The 16,516-nt window shown below is 47.1% G+C and overlaps 1 protein-coding gene, 6 non-coding genes and 1 pseudogene across 9 annotated transcripts; 7 read left to right on the top strand and 1 right to left on the bottom strand.

Moving 5' to 3' along the window:
• Window positions 1-27: 27 nt before the first annotated feature.
• LOC144202055 (frizzled-8 pseudogene) lies at window positions 28-2,075 on the top strand (annotated as a pseudogene).
• Window positions 2,076-2,663: 588 nt separating this feature from the next.
• On the bottom strand, window positions 2,664-14,847 carry LOC144202054 (ATP-dependent 6-phosphofructokinase, platelet type-like). 3 transcript variants are annotated; one of them, XM_077724988.1, is made up of 24 exons: window positions 14,704-14,847; window positions 13,345-13,606; window positions 12,483-12,556; window positions 11,874-11,951; window positions 11,616-11,805; window positions 10,591-10,756; window positions 10,474-10,518; window positions 10,170-10,278; window positions 9,074-9,169; window positions 8,919-9,011; window positions 8,696-8,821; window positions 8,520-8,584; window positions 8,271-8,340; window positions 7,738-7,884; window positions 6,204-6,274; window positions 6,019-6,106; window positions 5,482-5,634; window positions 4,481-4,633; window positions 4,178-4,342; window positions 3,902-3,963; window positions 3,726-3,837; window positions 3,502-3,601; window positions 3,333-3,438; window positions 2,664-3,054 (listed from the first exon to the last, which is right to left on the bottom strand). In XM_077724988.1, the coding sequence occupies exons 2-24, from the start codon at window positions 13,442-13,444 to the stop codon at window positions 2,889-2,891; spliced, it is 2,535 nt and encodes an 844-aa protein (XP_077581114.1). In that variant the 5' UTR covers window positions 13,445-13,606; window positions 14,704-14,847; the 3' UTR covers window positions 2,664-2,888. The 3 variants fall into 3 exon arrangements, with proteins under 3 accessions (XP_077581114.1, XP_077581113.1, XP_077581112.1); XM_077724987.1 differs by lacking the exon at window positions 5,482-5,634 and having other exon boundaries at window positions 14,704-14,845; XM_077724986.1 differs by lacking the exon at window positions 4,481-4,633 and having other exon boundaries at window positions 14,704-14,845.
• On the top strand, window positions 9,328-9,419 carry trnar-ucu (transfer RNA arginine (anticodon UCU)). Its single transcript is given in 2 exon segments — window positions 9,328-9,364; window positions 9,384-9,419. It is a non-coding gene; the product is annotated as a tRNA-Arg (tRNA).
• trnar-ucu (transfer RNA arginine (anticodon UCU)) lies at window positions 9,562-9,653 on the top strand. Its single transcript is given in 2 exon segments — window positions 9,562-9,598; window positions 9,618-9,653. It is a non-coding gene; the product is annotated as a tRNA-Arg (tRNA).
• Window positions 9,788-9,879, top strand: trnar-ucu (transfer RNA arginine (anticodon UCU)). Its single transcript is given in 2 exon segments — window positions 9,788-9,824; window positions 9,844-9,879. It is a non-coding gene; the product is annotated as a tRNA-Arg (tRNA).
• On the top strand, window positions 10,021-10,112 carry trnar-ucu (transfer RNA arginine (anticodon UCU)). The gene is given in 2 exon segments: window positions 10,021-10,057; window positions 10,077-10,112. It is a non-coding gene; the product is annotated as a tRNA-Arg (tRNA).
• Window positions 11,068-11,140, top strand: trnaa-cgc (transfer RNA alanine (anticodon CGC)). Its single transcript has one exon. It is a non-coding gene; the product is annotated as a tRNA-Ala (tRNA).
• trnaa-cgc (transfer RNA alanine (anticodon CGC)) lies at window positions 11,359-11,431 on the top strand. The gene has a single exon. It is a non-coding gene; the product is annotated as a tRNA-Ala (tRNA).
• Window positions 14,848-16,516: the final 1,669 nt, after the last annotated feature.

Raw genomic sequence — 16,516 nt, forward strand, 5'->3', positions numbered from 1 at the left:
CGACCGGCCCGTGTATAAAGCCCCGTTGCCCGCCCACCGAACTCCCACACTCGCTCGGCAAACTTTGCCATGCTCTTCCATTCTCCATCCGACTGAGGCGCGTTCGCCCAAGGCCGGCTATGTCCCGGGGGCGGCTCCCCCGGCCCAGCCGCACGCTCTTCTTCCCCTTGCTGTACCTCCTGACCCTGGCGGTTCCCCGGTCGCGGTGTTGGGGCGCCAAGCCGCTGCAGTGCCAGGAGATCTCGGTGCCCATGTGCAAGGGCATCGGCTACAACCACACGTACATGCCCAACCAGTTCCACCACGACACGCAAGACGAAGCCGGCCTGGAGGTGCACCAGTTCCTGGCGCTGGTGGAGATCAAGTGCTCGTCGGACCTGCGCTTTTTCCTCTGCAGCCTGTACACGCCCATCTGCCTGGAGGACTACAAGAAGCCGCTGCCGCCCTGCCGGAGCGTCTGTGAGCGCGCGCGAGCCGGCTGCGCGCCCCTCATGAGGCAGTTTGGTTTCCCGTGGCCGGACCGGATGAGTTGCGATCTGTTGCCGGAGCAGGGCCGCCAGGACCAGCTGTGCATGGACTACCAGCAGGATTCGGCCAGGAGGAGCAGCCCGGCGCCGGCGACCGAGCGCCCCCTCAAACCCTGGAGAAAGCCGGGCTACAAGCCGGGCTACAAGCAGCACAAGGTGCCCGTGGCGTCCAAGTGTGTGCCGTCGGGTGACCCGGCCTGCGCCGCCGCCTCCAACGCCTGCCACAGCCCCTTCTTCACGGCGGAGGAGCGCACCTTCACCAGCTTCTGGATTGGTCTATGGGCCGCCTTATGTTTTGCCTCCACGCTGACCACCGTGGCCACCTTCCTGGTGGACATGGAGCGCTTCAAGTACCCCGAGCGGCCCATCATCTTCCTGGCCGCCTGCTACCTTTGCGTGTCGAGCGGCTTCCTGCTGCGGCTGGCGGCCGGGCACGAGCGCGTGGCCTGCACGCGCGACCCGCAGACGCCCCGGTCCAACGCCATCGCCAACGGCAACGGGGGCTCGGCGCTCTGCACCCTGGTCTTCCTGCTGGTCTACTTCTTCGGCATGGCCGCGTCCATCTGGTGGGTGATCCTCTCCGTGGCCTGGTTCCTGGCCGCCGCACTCAAGTGGGGCAGCGAGGCGGTGGCCGGCTACGCCCCCTACTTCCACCTGGCCGCTTGGCTCCTGCCCAGCACCAAGACCATCGCCGCACTGGCGCTGGGCTCGGTGGACGGCGACCCGGTGGCCGGCGTCTGCTACGTGGGCAACCGGGACCTGAACGATCTTCGCAGCCTGGTCCTGGCCCCGCTGCTGGTCTACCTGCTGGTGGGCTCCCTGTTCCTGGTGGCCGGCTTCGTCTCGCTTTTCCGCATCCGCCGTGTTATCCGGCGGCAGGTAGGCGGGGGCGTGGCCAAGGCGGACAAGTTAGAGCGCCTGATGCTGCGCATCGGGGTCTTCACCGTGCTCTACACGGTCCCGGCCGCCGTCATCGTGGCCTGCTACTTCTACGAGCAGCACAACCGCCGGGCCTGGGAGGCGGGCTACCGTTGCGGCTGTCCCGCCCCCTCGGCGGAGGCCCCACGGCCGGACTACGCCGTCTTCATGCTCAAGTACTTCATGGGCCTTTTGGGGGGCGTGACGTCGGGTGTCTGGGTCTGGTCCCGCAAGACCCTGGACTCGTGGAGGACCTGGTGCACGCGGTGCTGCTGGCGGAGCAAGGCGTCCTCGGCGGGAGGCGGCTCCATGTACAGCGACGTCAGCACGGGCCTCACCTGGAGGTCCGGCACCGGGAGTTCTGTGTCCTTCCCAAAGCAGGTGCCCCTGTCACGGGTGTGAGATGAAAGTGGATCCGGTTGGACCTCAACACCTTTTTATTGAGGGGAGGTGGGCACCTACCTACATGTTGCCTTTCCCTCTACTCGGGTCCACGTTGCCTTAAAAACGGACTCGTTACGGGTTTGCCAAAAATAATGAGGGTATTTATATAATTATTGTGTACAGATCATGTATATATTGACACTTTAGTGAAGATTCTATTTTGAATAAAGAAACATTTGTATTGAATTCTAATCCTAATCATTTGAGTGGCCCCAGGCCAAATTATGAGCTACATCATGGGATGCCATACAGTCATAAGATTCACTTTTGATGAGTTCTTGAAATACTTATGCTTACTTTTATTAGCGTGCTTGTAAAAGACCTTTTTCAATGTAAACATAGACATTATTTTAATGTCTATAATGTTTTAGTTGTGCAACAATACAGCAAACAGTCAACAACAAAAATTTGAGTTCCATGAAAATAGCAGCAGTGCTACAACTACTGCAGTTAAATTCATGACATTTCTTGAAGCACAACTCGAGTTAGTTGAGATTGAAAAACCTGTCCAAATGCCTACAGGACAACGAAATCAGGATCAAATCCAGCTGCTACAACCAAGGTTGAGTTTCGCTGCCCTCTGGCGGACACAATCAGGAACCTTCTAATATCAACCCACATTGACAACGACAGGCGAACGATAACTGTTACGAGGGAATAGTAATTTTCTCTCAGTGCCACTTGACACGATAACGAGTTATATTATTTTAATGACTCTATAGTAGTCTATTGTTTTTTCTCTGACTGGCTCACAAACGACTAGGGGAAAAAAAATTAAACCATCAAAGCTTTAATATTGTGTACACACACTAGTGTCATGTATAGCCATTGACACCCAATTGTGACATTCTAGCAACAACAACGCAAGAAAATGACGCTACATTGGCGGTGATCAATAGGAGTGCACTTTTAAATTTTATATTAGAATCTGCAATAAGTTAGAGGAACAACGTGACTTTTTTTAAAGAGTTAAATAGACCTTTCAGCTTTTTGGGGTCCTCAAATGGCAGCCATGGCGGCCATGGTGTCTCCCTCTTTGGCCCGGAAGCTGCCCACGTGCTCCAGCTGACCCGAGTCGGACACGTCGTAGCTGGTCTTGTACTTGGCCAGGATTTTCATCAGGGGGCGGAGCTTTAACCACCATTGCTCCTTGGGGATCCGATGCCTGGGGACAAAAAATATGACAAGGGGTCAAACTTTTGGACTTACAGTCCATTTTTAGGCAATTCAATTTTGATTCCCCCCACCCCCAAAATAAATGTTGACTATGGAAAACTACGCACTACTGGGATCAGCTAGTGATAAATCCCTGTAAATATACAGCGGAAGAATAAAAATAGCCACCCGATGAGACATTTAAGGAAGATTGGACGAGTTAAACGGACGTCAAGAACTGAATTTGTAGAAAGAAAAAATAGCGTTTACTTGTCGGTAAGTTCTTACTCAAAGTCAGTCTCAATTTTCAGCTGTGCCACAGGTTGGAAGACCATGGCTCGCCGTCTCATGCCCAACAGACAGGCGCTGTCCTCGGAATCGGCGAACACTCGACCTGCGGATGGATCGTCCAATGGTCAAAGCGTCAAACGTCTTTGACGTTTCAGTTGCCCTTTACCTCCTTTGTAGGACTCCTTCAATGTCTTTGTGATCCACTGGACGGCTTTAGCCGCCACTTTGGTGCCAAAGTTTCTGTCGAAGGGAGACGGAGCGCCACCCTGAGGAAAACAGGAGAACATTTGGTTGGCCCTGTGGATGCGCAAAGCCTCAAATGCCATTTTTTTCCGATAGAACAACCAGTATAGCAACAACAAGTATCTAAATAAAAGATGCTAGGCTAACCTGCTGCATGTGTCCCAAAATGTTCTTCCTGCAGTCAAACACCCCTCGACCTTCTTCTGTGTAAAGCTGGTAAATGAAGTCAGTAGTGAAGTTCACGTTGCAGTTCTCGTTCCTGCACGCATGCATTTTTTTACAGCCACGTCTCAACAGAGCAGCCATTTTTTGTTGTTTCTCACCTGAGCACCAGACCTCTCTGGATGGTGGTCTTCATCTTTGCTGTCAGATGTTCCACATTACCCTGAAAAGAAGAACAAAAAAACAGGTATATTGTGATTACACCCCCTAAAAAGTCAACATTTCTTTAGTGCCTGATCTAAAAAAAGAAGCCTACATATGGAGACATCAAATTTTGGGCGCAATATTTGGCATACATGATCCAAAATCGAAGGTCTAAGGTCAGTCAGGAAATCTGTCAAATAGAGCAACCACCACGGAAATGCGTCACAACATACCTGCAAGTCTCGAATGTCAAAAGGTTCCTCGTAGATGTAGACGGTGTCGGCCCCGGCCGCCAGCCCTCCCACGGTGGCCAAGTAGCCGCAGTAGCCTCCCATGGTCTCGATGATGAACACCCTCCGCTTGGTTCCGCTGGCCGACTGCTTGATGCGGTCGCACGTCTGCAGATGACCACGCCGTCGGCTTTAAAAGTCGGCGGCGTAATCGCACGGCGGTGGTGTAATCGCACGGCGGCGGCGACGAATCACAATTTGCGTGACAAAGCGGCAGGCGTGCGGCGACGTGGGTGCATGACTTACCTCCACCAGGGCGTTGAGTGAGGTGTCGGCCCCAAGGCTAAGGTCGGTGCCCGGCACGTTGTTGCTAATGGTAGCGGGAAGCACGCAGAGTGGAACGCAAAATTCCTCAAAGCGCCCTCGGGCCTCAAAAAGCTGCAGGACCGACTCAAAGGCCTGGCGGACCACGCGGCGTGTTACCCTCGTTGCCCTTTTAGTGGGCTTTCTGTTCATTGGCTCTCTCCATTTGACAAGTAAGCCCATTTGCGGGCTAAAAACGAAAGCGAGTTGGACACATTTTTCAGAGCCGTGGCCGATGACAAATATCCAATGTCTATGGTTTTGTTTTCTTAATGTAAAGTTATAGTGTACCGAAAAAAACAATAACTTGAAAATACAGAACATTTTACGGTCAACATGTCTTAAACATTGACCCACTATCAAAATAGACGTCGATTCATTTTGTAATCCATTCGTTATGGTTAGTTTTTTTTTTAATTCACCATGGCGGACCTAGTTGTCTGTTAACACATTTCAGTGCTGAAGTGAGCTGATAAAGGTGCGCTCCCGTTTTGGCCGCTCCTTAAACGTCAAATTCCACTCACACACGCACACACACACGGACAGAGTGGAAAATTACAAGGACCTCCCTTCACCCGGCAACTTCTCCGTCCGCTGTTGACCAAACAAGAGCGAAGCGAAGCAGAAAGTCACGACAACAAACCACTTCATGCCGCACACTTACCTGAGGTTAACTTAGCACCAGGTGATCCTATTTGTCCACTATCAAATGACATTTTAGGGCACTTTTTGAGTTCATTCTTCCTTTTAAAAATGTGCTATGAACTGTCAATCAATAATGATGCACTATATTATTTTTTAATCAAATTTGGCACTCAAATCTATCTGCTTTTGACCATTTTTCTAGTTATTCCACTGCAGAAATTGTATCATTTGCCGCTTTGTCACGGGACACACACATGCACACACACAAGCATGCTCATGCACGGCCAATCACGACTTACGTCCGTGATGGCATTGAGCGCCGTGTCGGAACCGATGCTGAGGTCCGAGCCCGGTATATTGTTGGACACCGTGGCGGGGACCATCACCATGGGCACGCACAGCTCGCCGTATTTGTCCCGGGCCGACGAAAGTTCCAGTAATCCCATGTAGGCCTGAAAAGGTCAGAGCCGGAATTCTATTGGTCGTTAGGTACCGACAGAGCAGGGCGGGGCCAATGGGACTCTTACGACAAGACGTCAACATGTAGGAGAAACAAGCTAACGAACGAGTGGCATCGATGCAAAAATAAACAATGGCGGTTGGACTGAAGTAATGGGAGGAGCCAAAGGGAGAGAGCCAATCACAATGCACACACAATCTTAAACAATAACAGTGCTATGATGATGTGTGATTGACAAAATGTCAATGAAAACATTTCAAGACAACAAAAATGTTATTTGACATCATACACAATAAATGTTTTTTTTTTAAATCTATCTTTAGCATTAGCGCATGTGATAAATAATATGAATGTACTTGTGATGTGTTTGGGTTACCTCAAATCCGCCAATGACGAGCAACGCATTGATGTTGTGGATCTTCATCTGCTCGGCGATCTTCTCCAAATGTTTGCCGGGAAGCGTTCTACGCCGACAAGTCACAAAATAACCAATGAGTCAGACTACCACAAAAAAAAAAACGGAAAACGACATCCAAAGATTTGATTTCACTTGATGTGTACCTTTTTGTGCCGAGGAGCGAGCCGCCTTGTCCCGTCCAGCCTCCGACGTCGCCCCATTTAATCTCCTTAATCTGATTTGAGAACGTGGAAATAATACAAGAAAATCAAAAATGAACAGTCAATTTCGATCCAAAATGGCCACGTGAAGGCAAATGGCATCAGTTTCATTTGGTGCCTTCCTCAGCTGATTGGCATCAAGTGTCACTTTTTTCCAGAGAAAGCTCCTGGCTCAAACGCTCCCTCCGTGCTGGAACTGTCGGAACAAAACCCTGCCCCCGCTGTAGCGACCCTTTGCCCAATTGTGTTAACACCCCCGCTCTAATTGATGATTAACTCTAGAGCCACCAAATGTTTCAAAGTGGGTACAGAGAATTTTCCCATTTAGTGAGTCTTTTTTTCTAGACACATACAAAAATAAAAGGTTGATATTAGTTTTTATTTATAATATTTTATATTTTTTTAAGAGATCAGCAGCTTTAAGCATGTCAAAAGGAAAACTTTATATGAAAATATTATTATTTGTGGTTTGGATACAGAATGTGCATTTTTACTTTGGCTAAAAGTGGCTTGGGCAGATTGTTAGTACGTATTTGGCAGCCGTGTAGCGAGCGGCCACTCGCTCCCCCGCTTATCTCCTCCACCTGGCTCCTGGTGTCAATTGTCCCGCTGACCTGGCAGGAATGTCTCTTTCCATCCCCTTGAATTTAGCCGCGCCCACTCCTCGTTAACACCGACATCAGCTCGGCCGGTTTACCCCCAATCTCGTTCGGCCGAGGACTTACTCTCAGAAAATTCCTCCCCCGCCCTCCTTCCCTTTCTTACCAGGGATTTTGACTTTTCCTGACTCTAAGTCCCACCATTCAACAAAGACACGAGGGCAAAATTTCTTAGCAAGGTCTCGTGTCTGTCTTGCTACTGCAAGCAAGCAATTTCCCCAATACATGATGAAATAAAATTCTAACCTAACCTAAAATTAAAAAAAATCACCCTAACCCAGAAACCAAGAACAAACATTGAAGTAACAAAAGTCAAATACATAGACATCTTTTAAGACAAGAGTTTTTCAGACAGCCTAAAAGAACCGTCAGTGATCAGGGAGAGAAAGGTACCACCCACCCTCCCCCACGCTGCCAGCTGTTCTTCATATCTCGTTAAGCAATTTGTTCATTCTGAACAGTGTTAACATCACTCTACAAAATAAATATATAAAAATATTTTTGGTTTTCCACAAAAAAATGTTTCCATTTTAAATGAAAAACAAATGATTATTAGATGTTTTCCCTTACTAAGAAAAAAAAGTTCAAATAAACAGTTTTATATCTATAAAAAAATGAATATTTAGGGATTTTGATCCAGTTCTTATAACCCATTTTAAAAAAATATCTAAATATTCTATCTAAAATGGTCTGGCCCACATGAAATCGAGTTGATGTTATTGCAGCCCACGAACCAACCCAAAATTCTGAGCTGCCCATCCCCCAATCAATTAGCGTCTGAACGAGGTGGTACCGGCAAAGTCCAAAGAGTTCCTCACCTGGCCCTTGTAGAATCCCTCGAAGCCGTCGCTGACCGCAAACATTTTGTGACCTTGCGTGATTCCCACCCGGACGGCTGAGCGCACGGCGGCGTTCATCCCGGCGGCGGGCGCCCCCACGTTCAGCACGGCCACGTTGAAGGAACTCTGAGGAGGAACCAAAAGAGCACGTTATTTTTTTCTGACCTTGGCCCCGGAAAGCCTATTCGGCCATGCGAGAAGCCGCATGCTGCCACCGTCGCCCACGTACGCTGGTTACCGTGGCGACTAGCCGGCCAGATGAGCAAAAGACAAAAAAAAAACAGTCCGTTCAGCTCAAATTTATTTTAAAAATTTGACTGAGATCCAAATTCCAACACAAACAAAACAAAACCGTGCATCTCTGATTGGCTCGTTAAAGCCAGCGCCCATAATACATCAGCGCGGGAAGTACCTTGATAGGCTAACGTTTCAGAGTGGCTATAAGGAGAGACACATTTGTTTTTTAATGGTCAATTATTTGTTCATGTTCTTTAGAAATGTGTGTGTCTTACGTTGGGCAGCTCCGAGTCGGCCTTGCGGTTGCACAGGATTTTGTACGTGGTCAGGTTGTTCTCAAAACTCCTGAAAAAGAAGGAAAAATGCATAAAATGATGGTTTGGCCACCACACAGAGAGAGCAATAGATAGGCCCATTGCGTGATAGATACATAGCCGTGACATTTTCAGCTGGGTTGGCTCCAGCACCCCTGGGGACCCTTGTGAGGATGAGTGGTTCAGGAGCAGTTTTGTGAAAATAAATACCGTCCACGCAGTTTGACCGCATCTTCAAACTTCTTCTCATCCATGGCTTTCTGCACTTCCTGCGTCTGAAGACGACATAAACGTCAGGATTGGAGATAAACATGATCACCATTGAATTGAACAATAACATTGGAATTGTGTTGAAAAGTCATTTTGAACATGCTGCTTCCTCTTACCATCTGCACGCACTCCATGAGGGGCAATCGCACGGCCTGGTTGCCCACCAGCGACACCACGCAGGCGGGGGTGCCGGCCGAGGCCTCCAGCAAGGCCAGCACCGCCTCCACTCCCATGCGGCTGGCCTGCGGAAGGGAACGAACCCCCCATGTCCCATGTTTAGCGGGAATACCAACCTCACCCTCTTCCCCAGACCACCTCCCCCTTTCTCCAGACGCTTACCAGGATCCTATCAAAGGCAGACGGGGTTCCGCCTCGCTGCACGTGGCCCAGGATGGTCACCCTGGTGTCCAAGCCCAGGTTGCGCACCACCAGCTGCCCGGCAGGAAAGAAATCAGCGCCAAATTTCCATCCACGTGGGCTCGGGGGGGACTCACGTCTTTAATGTAGTCGGGCGTGATGGGCTTGTTCTGGCGGTCGATGGCGCCTTCGGCCACGATGATGATGTTCAGGCGCTTCTTGTCGGCGCGGTTCTGCCGACCAAAGACAACTTTTACCACTTTTGCCATCTACTATGAACGCTTGGACAGCTTCTAACAATGCTTTGCGGGCAAATGGAGGCCAAATCGACGGGGGGTTCTACTTCCAGGGGAATTACGGAAATGTATTTCAAAAGTTTTTAGTAATGTGAGGCTCTGTGGCGCAATGGACAGCGCATTGGACTTCTAAGGACTGCTCTGTGAAGGCATTCAAAGGTTGTGGGTTCGAGTCCCACCAGAGTCGAATCTGCATTGCTTTTCCCCCCCAGAAATAGCTTTTGAAAGTTTTCTCTTTTTTGGATAGTATAGTGATATTTCTATGGGATTTAAGTTAAATGTAGATATAAAATTTGGAAAAAATCTCAGATGGTTTGTGCTGAATGTGTGGCTCTGTGGCGCAATGGACAGCGCACTGGACTTCTAAAGGCTAGTCTGCGAAGGCATTCAAAGGTTGTGGGTTCGAGTCCCACCAGAGTCGTATTTATGTCACCCTTTTCCTAGAAAAATATTCTGAAAGTTTTCTGGATACTTTAGTGATACTTCCAGGTCACTTTAGTTAAGAGTAGATATAAAATTTGAAGAAAATTCTCAGATTGTTAGTTACAATCATGTGGCTCTGTGGCGCAATGGACAGCGCATTGGACTTCTAAAGGCTAGTCTGCGAAGGCATTCAAAGGTTGTGGGTTCGAGTCCCACCAGAGTCAATGTCTTTCTTTTTTCCCCCCAGAAAAAGCTTCTGAAAGTTTTCTATTTTCTGGATACCTTAACGATATTTTCATGGGAATTTAATCAAGTGTAGATATAAAATTTTGATTTGTTTTTCAAAATGCTTAAAATTGATATGTGGCTCTGTGGCGCAATGGACAGCGCACTGGACTTCTAAGGGCTAGTCTGCGAAGGCATTCAAAGGTTGTGGGTTCGAGTCCCACCAGAGTCATACTTATGTCAATTATGTCTACTTATGGCACTGTCAATGGGGGTTCAGCATGCGTACCTCGGACAGCTTCTGGCACATGTTGTCCTCCCAACCGTCTTCGGGAGGCATTTCGGGGAAGAAGACCCAGTCGGCTCCGCACGCCAGAGCGCTGACCAACGCCAAATATCTACGCAGAGCACATTTTGTTCAAAATATAGACAGTACATATTAGGGCTGCCAAATTTAATCGATACCTAATATATAATATCATGTTGACCTAAAAACAGATTGTTACGCCAACTGGTCGCCGATTGGGTAAGCCCTTGATGCCCGAATTTATACTAAACAACTCCAAGTTTTGACAGAGGGAGGACGTACGTACCCGCAGTGGCGACCCATGACTTCCAGCACGAAGGTCCTCTGGTGGCTGAAAGCAGAAGTAAGCGTCAGTGGGGGACATCTCTCTGATGGAGCCGTTAACGGACGACGGCCGGTCAACCTCTGAGCGGTGGTCATGATGGCGTCCACCACCTCGATGATGCGGTGCAGCGCCGAGTCGGTGCCGATGGTCATGTCGGTGCCGCAGAAGTCGTTGTCGATGGAGCCCACCATGCCCACGATGTGCAGCACCGAGTTGCCCTGCACCGCCTCCTCGCTGATGCTTCCTGAGGGGACAGAAACCATTTAGAATTACAGCCGCAATCATAGCTTTGTTTCAAGGGGAATTAGCTCAAGTGGTAGAGCGCTCGCTTCGCATGTGAGAGGTAATGGGATCGATGCCCATATTCTCACTTTAGACAAAAGTCTCAATAAGTCATAATCAACTTTGGCCTTAATTGTGGTTTCCTAGAAGAGCATGATAACAGTGGGAAATCTCTGCCCACAGTCTTCAAATGGATAGTCTGGCCCTCAATTATAAGTAGAACCATTTACACTTTATATTATAGTTATAGCATTTCCATGATGATTGATGGGAGGGGAATTAGCTCAGGTGGTAGAGCGCTTGCTTCGCATGTGAGAGGTCATGGGATCGATGCCCATATTCTCCAAACATTTGCTCACTTTAGACAAAAGTCTCAATAACTACTCCCCATCTAATTATATGTCATAATCAACTTTGGCCTTAATTGTGGTGTCCTAGAAGAGCATGATAACAGTGGGAAATCTCTGCCCACAGTCTTCAAATGGATAGACTGGCCCTCAAGTGTAAGTGGAACCATTTACACTTTATATTATAGTTATAGCATTTCCATAACCATAGATGGGAGGGGAATTAGCTCAGGTGGTAGAGCGCTCGCTTCGCATGTGAGAGGTAATGGGATCGATGCCCATATTCTCCAAATTGTTCTTTATGACAAACAATGCTAATTAGTGAACGAGAGTGGACATTTAGGCACCTATTATTTATTTCCACCCGAAACACATATTAGAATGGACATGAAAATTGTGCGACATCAGACGGCAGGCGATATATCACACAAGCTTTTGAAATGCCTCCGGCGAAATATTAGCAGTTACGCTCACCCTGGCGCAAGAGCTCGTCCAGGAGGCCGCTCCACTCCTCTCGGAAGAGGTTGGCTCCGGTCAGGCTGCCGTCACCGCCGATGACGCAGAGGTTGGTGATGTTCCTTTGGACCAGGTTGCACGCCGCCCGCAGGCGACCGTCGCGCTCCCGAAACGCTTTGCACCGAGCGCTGCCGATGACCGTGCCGCCCTGCGGGGAGCAAAGGTCGACGGGGCCCTTTTGCCGTAGGGCGCCGCCGGGCCTTTCACGGCGCTCACCACTTGTAACATGCTAGAGACGCTTTCCCACGAAGCCTCCTGGATGTTTTCGCCACCGTCCACCATGCCTTGGTAGCCCTGAGGGATGCCAATTGTCAGATTTAAATTAAATTTCAAGTTGCTTTTTTTAAAATTACATTAAAGATTCACAATTTGCTAGCAAGGATCATTTTCATTTTTTTCCCACTGACCCTTAGTGGGGTTAATCATGTTGTTGTTGAGGCTAATCAAATCACCCTTTTTGATTTGTCATCAACATAGACGTCATAACCGGAAAAAAAAACTGGTTGATTTTACGTAGCCTCCAAAGAAAACGCAGAAGGAAAAAAAGTGTGAACGAGCGAGCGCACGTGAGGAGAAAGTGGAGTCAACGAGGATCAACACCTTGATCCAATTATCAATTAGCTCCGAGCACCTCCTCACTTGACTCATTTGTAAACCCCAAACTGGTTTTCAAGGCATACGGGGGTGGGGATTTTTTGGGTGAGGGTAAGGCATACAATTAATCCAGCCCACTGTTCCAAATTGCGTTCTCATCTATCGTTTATTACGCAGCCAATTTTCCTCTTATTCTGCATATGGGTGTGTCATGTTGTGTTTTTGATTGACCTCGTGTATAAAGTAGACTTTGGCCCCTACGTAAATTCCCATGCGGACCACCGCCCGGACCGCAGCGTTCATCCCTGCAAAAACAAGCAGATCATTTCAGCGGACGGCAATGGACGTCCAATCCATTTGGACTGCCGGGCACTCCCCGGGGTAAATGGATTAGGCGCCTACTGCCGTCAATAGCAGACGACGTGATAACATTGATGAAAGCATTGTCTATAATTTAAAGTGTTAAGTAAATGTTCCCGTTATTTTCATGTGCGTACGCGTATAAGTGGGGAGTTAAACATGAACAGTGCGCGTGCGCGAGGGACACTTGCTGCTCCTCACGTAGGCGCTGCGACGTGAGCATGCATCAAGCTCCCAAAAGTCATTTCCGGAAAACACGATGTCCTTTCAAAGTAAAGGCAAGAACAAGTGCAAGCGAACGGGACTAATGTTGCTTTGAAAGTCACACGGCAGAAGCGTGTTTCCACGGTCACGATTCCATGACCGTGGCAGTTATTGAGAAATAAGGAAATATAAATAAAATAATCATAAAATAGCTATCATTTTGCAAAATATATCAAAGGACTAAGAAGACATTTTTTGGTGCAGTTCAACAACCACTTGCTGCACAGAGGGAGTGATTCCATTTTCGGACTAGTTCGGTTTTCATAGAATTGATGTTATTTACGTCTTTTGCTTTATTAAACCAATAATAGTAATGGCGTACCGAAAAGATGCAACAGCGTCAGTATGATGGTCCAAACGATAGGAAGAATGATGTTGTGAATAAAATGAAAATAATGCGCCCCGCCCACCCGAATTGAAGAACCATAGTCGCTGTCCGATAATGAAAAGCCAGCATCGCAGTCGTTACCTTGGGCATCACCGCCGCTGGTGAGCACCGCGATGGACTTGCCAGTGCCGGACAGGTTCTCGAAGAACTTCCGGGTGTCCTGGCGCTTCGGGGCCGACATGTCGTCTTCTCGAGTTGTGCCTTCTTCTCGTTTCACCTGCGCACTCCGTCTGGTTTTTCTACTATGCGGGTTCCCGTGTGCCCGTGTGGGAATGACGGCCGGGCCCGCTTGGATGGAGCGATCGTAGCCGACTGCAGTGGTTGCCGCCCCCTTTTGCCGAGCCTAAAAAAACAACGAGATGTGTCACTACAGGGTGATGAGGTGCACCAAATATCATTTAAGATTAAAGAGCTTCCAAAGTTGTTAAAACAAACTTTTCGTCTTTTAATATCGAAGATACCTTTGCTTTTGGAGTGAATAATTCTTATATTTGCGTAAAAGCCAGAGAAGAAAATAAAACAGAGTGAGACATCCTCTCTTTTAACTTTGTGCTCTCGTGCCGGCGGATTTACACAAAGATCCTACTGCCCAATGACGTCACTGATTGCATTTCATTGCCAGCTATGCTAGCCAACCGAGGGTAAGATCAATTTGGGACTTTTTATGTCTGTTGCGTTGTGATTTTTTTTGTTTGGGTGCCAAATACAAACATGTGACATCTTATTATCGCCCTCCAATACATTTTGAGATGCAGAGCCTGGTAGCGATATGTAAAACTGACTTTTTTTGCCATGTATTCTGCTCTTGTGGCGACCATTTTGCTGCCTGGTGGCAGAGAAACGCCACAAAAGTGGACCCTATCATTGTGCAAAAGTATTTTTTCACAGTATATTTGACGTCTATCTCAAGGTGAAAAATTGCAACAGTTGGACAATCTTGCATAACGGCGAGCGCCGTCCTAATCTCGTGTATGTGACGGTAACAATAGGAAATAGGGAGTGTGTTTTATCTCACATTGGGCCACGTTTGGAGCGAAAGGTTATGAGGTCACACAGAGGTCACGCAATTGGAAGACGTTTGAATCTCGGGAAGGCCTGGTCAAGTTTTTGTTTTTCTTTTTCATAACTTTTATTGTCAAAATGTTGTTTGTTTTTAAGGGAAAAAGCCTCTAAACCTGGTCATTTATTTTCGAAGAAAAAATGTCATGTTTAAAAAAAAAGAAATACTTAAGCATACTACGTTGGTTTTCAATTGTTGTTTTTTTCACTGTTAGTTTTTTCGAGGAAAAAAGAGCTTTGGAATACATTTTTTTGAATAAAAGGAGTTTTATAATTTACTGTCCAACGTCAAGAAAGAGCCACTTTTTTTTTCAATTACAAAAAACGTCGCTTCAAACAAACATAGTTTTAGTTTTTACTCAGTTTTCAAAGTGTCCTTACCTGTGGCTCAGTTTATGGTCGGTGTCGTCCGTCTTTTTCAACCGTGGGATTGTGTCGTTCTTCTTGAGTGCCATTTACAATATTAAAGTCGACTATTCAAGTCAATGTCGTTGTTTTTGTCTGAGAATAAGTTTTAAACCGTTTTGTATGACAGAAGAAAGAATTAAAATCGGTGTTGTCATGTCTCCGGGCAGAAGTGGGCGGTCGCTTCGACTCAGAATTTCGCGCCGCACAGCTTGATTCGCTGACACTTCTGTGACGTTCGAGGCCTCCATGGCCACTGTCACGTGATTTGTCTGATGCAGAGCTCGGTACGTTTTGACACGCCTACAAATTCGTTCCAGCAAAACATTTCTATTTGGACATCCAAAAAGATTTACAAACGCCAAAGTGACAAAACACAAGCTTTGTTTTTGTTAAATATGTCATAATCTTCAGTAATAAACTCGAGAAACCTGTTTAAATGGTGTCTACCTCTAGATGGCGACAAAAGATGATCAGTTTATGGAACCATTTTACTGCCAAATGGAACTCCAAATGGAATTCATGTTATCTTTCCATATTTATACACAACAAGGCCATCTTTATGTATTTGTACATTCACCAAATACATACTATGTTGTTAATCCCAGCATTGACTGCTATAATCCCAAGATTGGGCCTCAGATTTGACCTAATCCCTTCCGTCGGGTGTATTTTCCCCTTTAAAGCAGGCAGGAGGGCCAACCCGGGGGTGTCCGGACCCCCAGGCGGGCTTGCAGTGGATTGGCCGGGGGTCCGAGCGGGCTCCTCCCGGCTATTTATGGCAGACGCCGGTCGCACGTTGAGCCCATACATGGTGGGCCCCGAGGTAGGGTGACCGATCACCACCAGTCACCCTCCACATCGGTGGGTCACCTCTCTACTTGATCCCCGATGATAATTGCGTGGCTTCATTGTGGATTTTATGGATTCATTTGATTGATTTTGTCCCTGTATATAGATTGTGAATTGTTTTTGTTATTTGGCTTGACCCTTTTTTTACACCTGCAGCTTCCGCAACACCTGAGAGGAAAGAGGTAGCCCCGTTCTTTGCCTGCAGGATTCACGTAAGTACCCAACACTCCATCACTACACTGTGTTGATATGCAGGGTTAAAGTTGGCTTAATATTTCATTGGGAATTGGACTATTTTGGGGCATTTAAAAACTTAAACCCCATAAAGACCTGCTGTCATATTTTGGGTTTTGTTATGCAAGTTTGGCTTACATGAGGCATAATGTGACATCTATATGTATGTGGTCCCGAGTATAAAACTAATTCTTGATCATGATCATTATATTTTTTTGTTATTATCAGGGTGGTAGATTTTTCAAAATGAAGAATGAAATGATAATTTAAGACACTATTATAATGGAAACAAAAGTATAATATGGATAAAAAGAGAAATACACTATGGTTATGGCTCCCCAATAACACTCTAAAGTTGGGAATTATAACAAAGAAAACCAATTTACGAATGAATATTTTTTTTAAATAAGAACAATTGCATTTTCTACTTTATTCATGTCCTCCAAATTCTAACCCGTAATCTGCACTTGAAAGCATAATTCTGCAATTTTGATACAAAAAAATATATGTAAGACTTTGCTGCAATTTGTTTTCAGAGTAAAACAATGTAGTATTTAAAAATGTTGACAGACCTCTCATCCTCCTCGTCAAACGTTATTGTATCGTCCCCCATTGAGCACATGGGTGACGTTGACCTGTGTTGTTGTTTGTGAATGTAAAACAGCCGGCGCACTTGCGACACGTCTATGTGGCATGTTGTTGA

Source organism: Stigmatopora nigra, chromosome 9 (assembly GCF_051989575.1).
Source record: "Stigmatopora nigra isolate UIUO_SnigA chromosome 9, RoL_Snig_1.1, whole genome shotgun sequence".
Lineage (NCBI taxonomy): Eukaryota > Metazoa > Chordata > Actinopteri > Syngnathiformes > Syngnathidae > Stigmatopora > Stigmatopora nigra.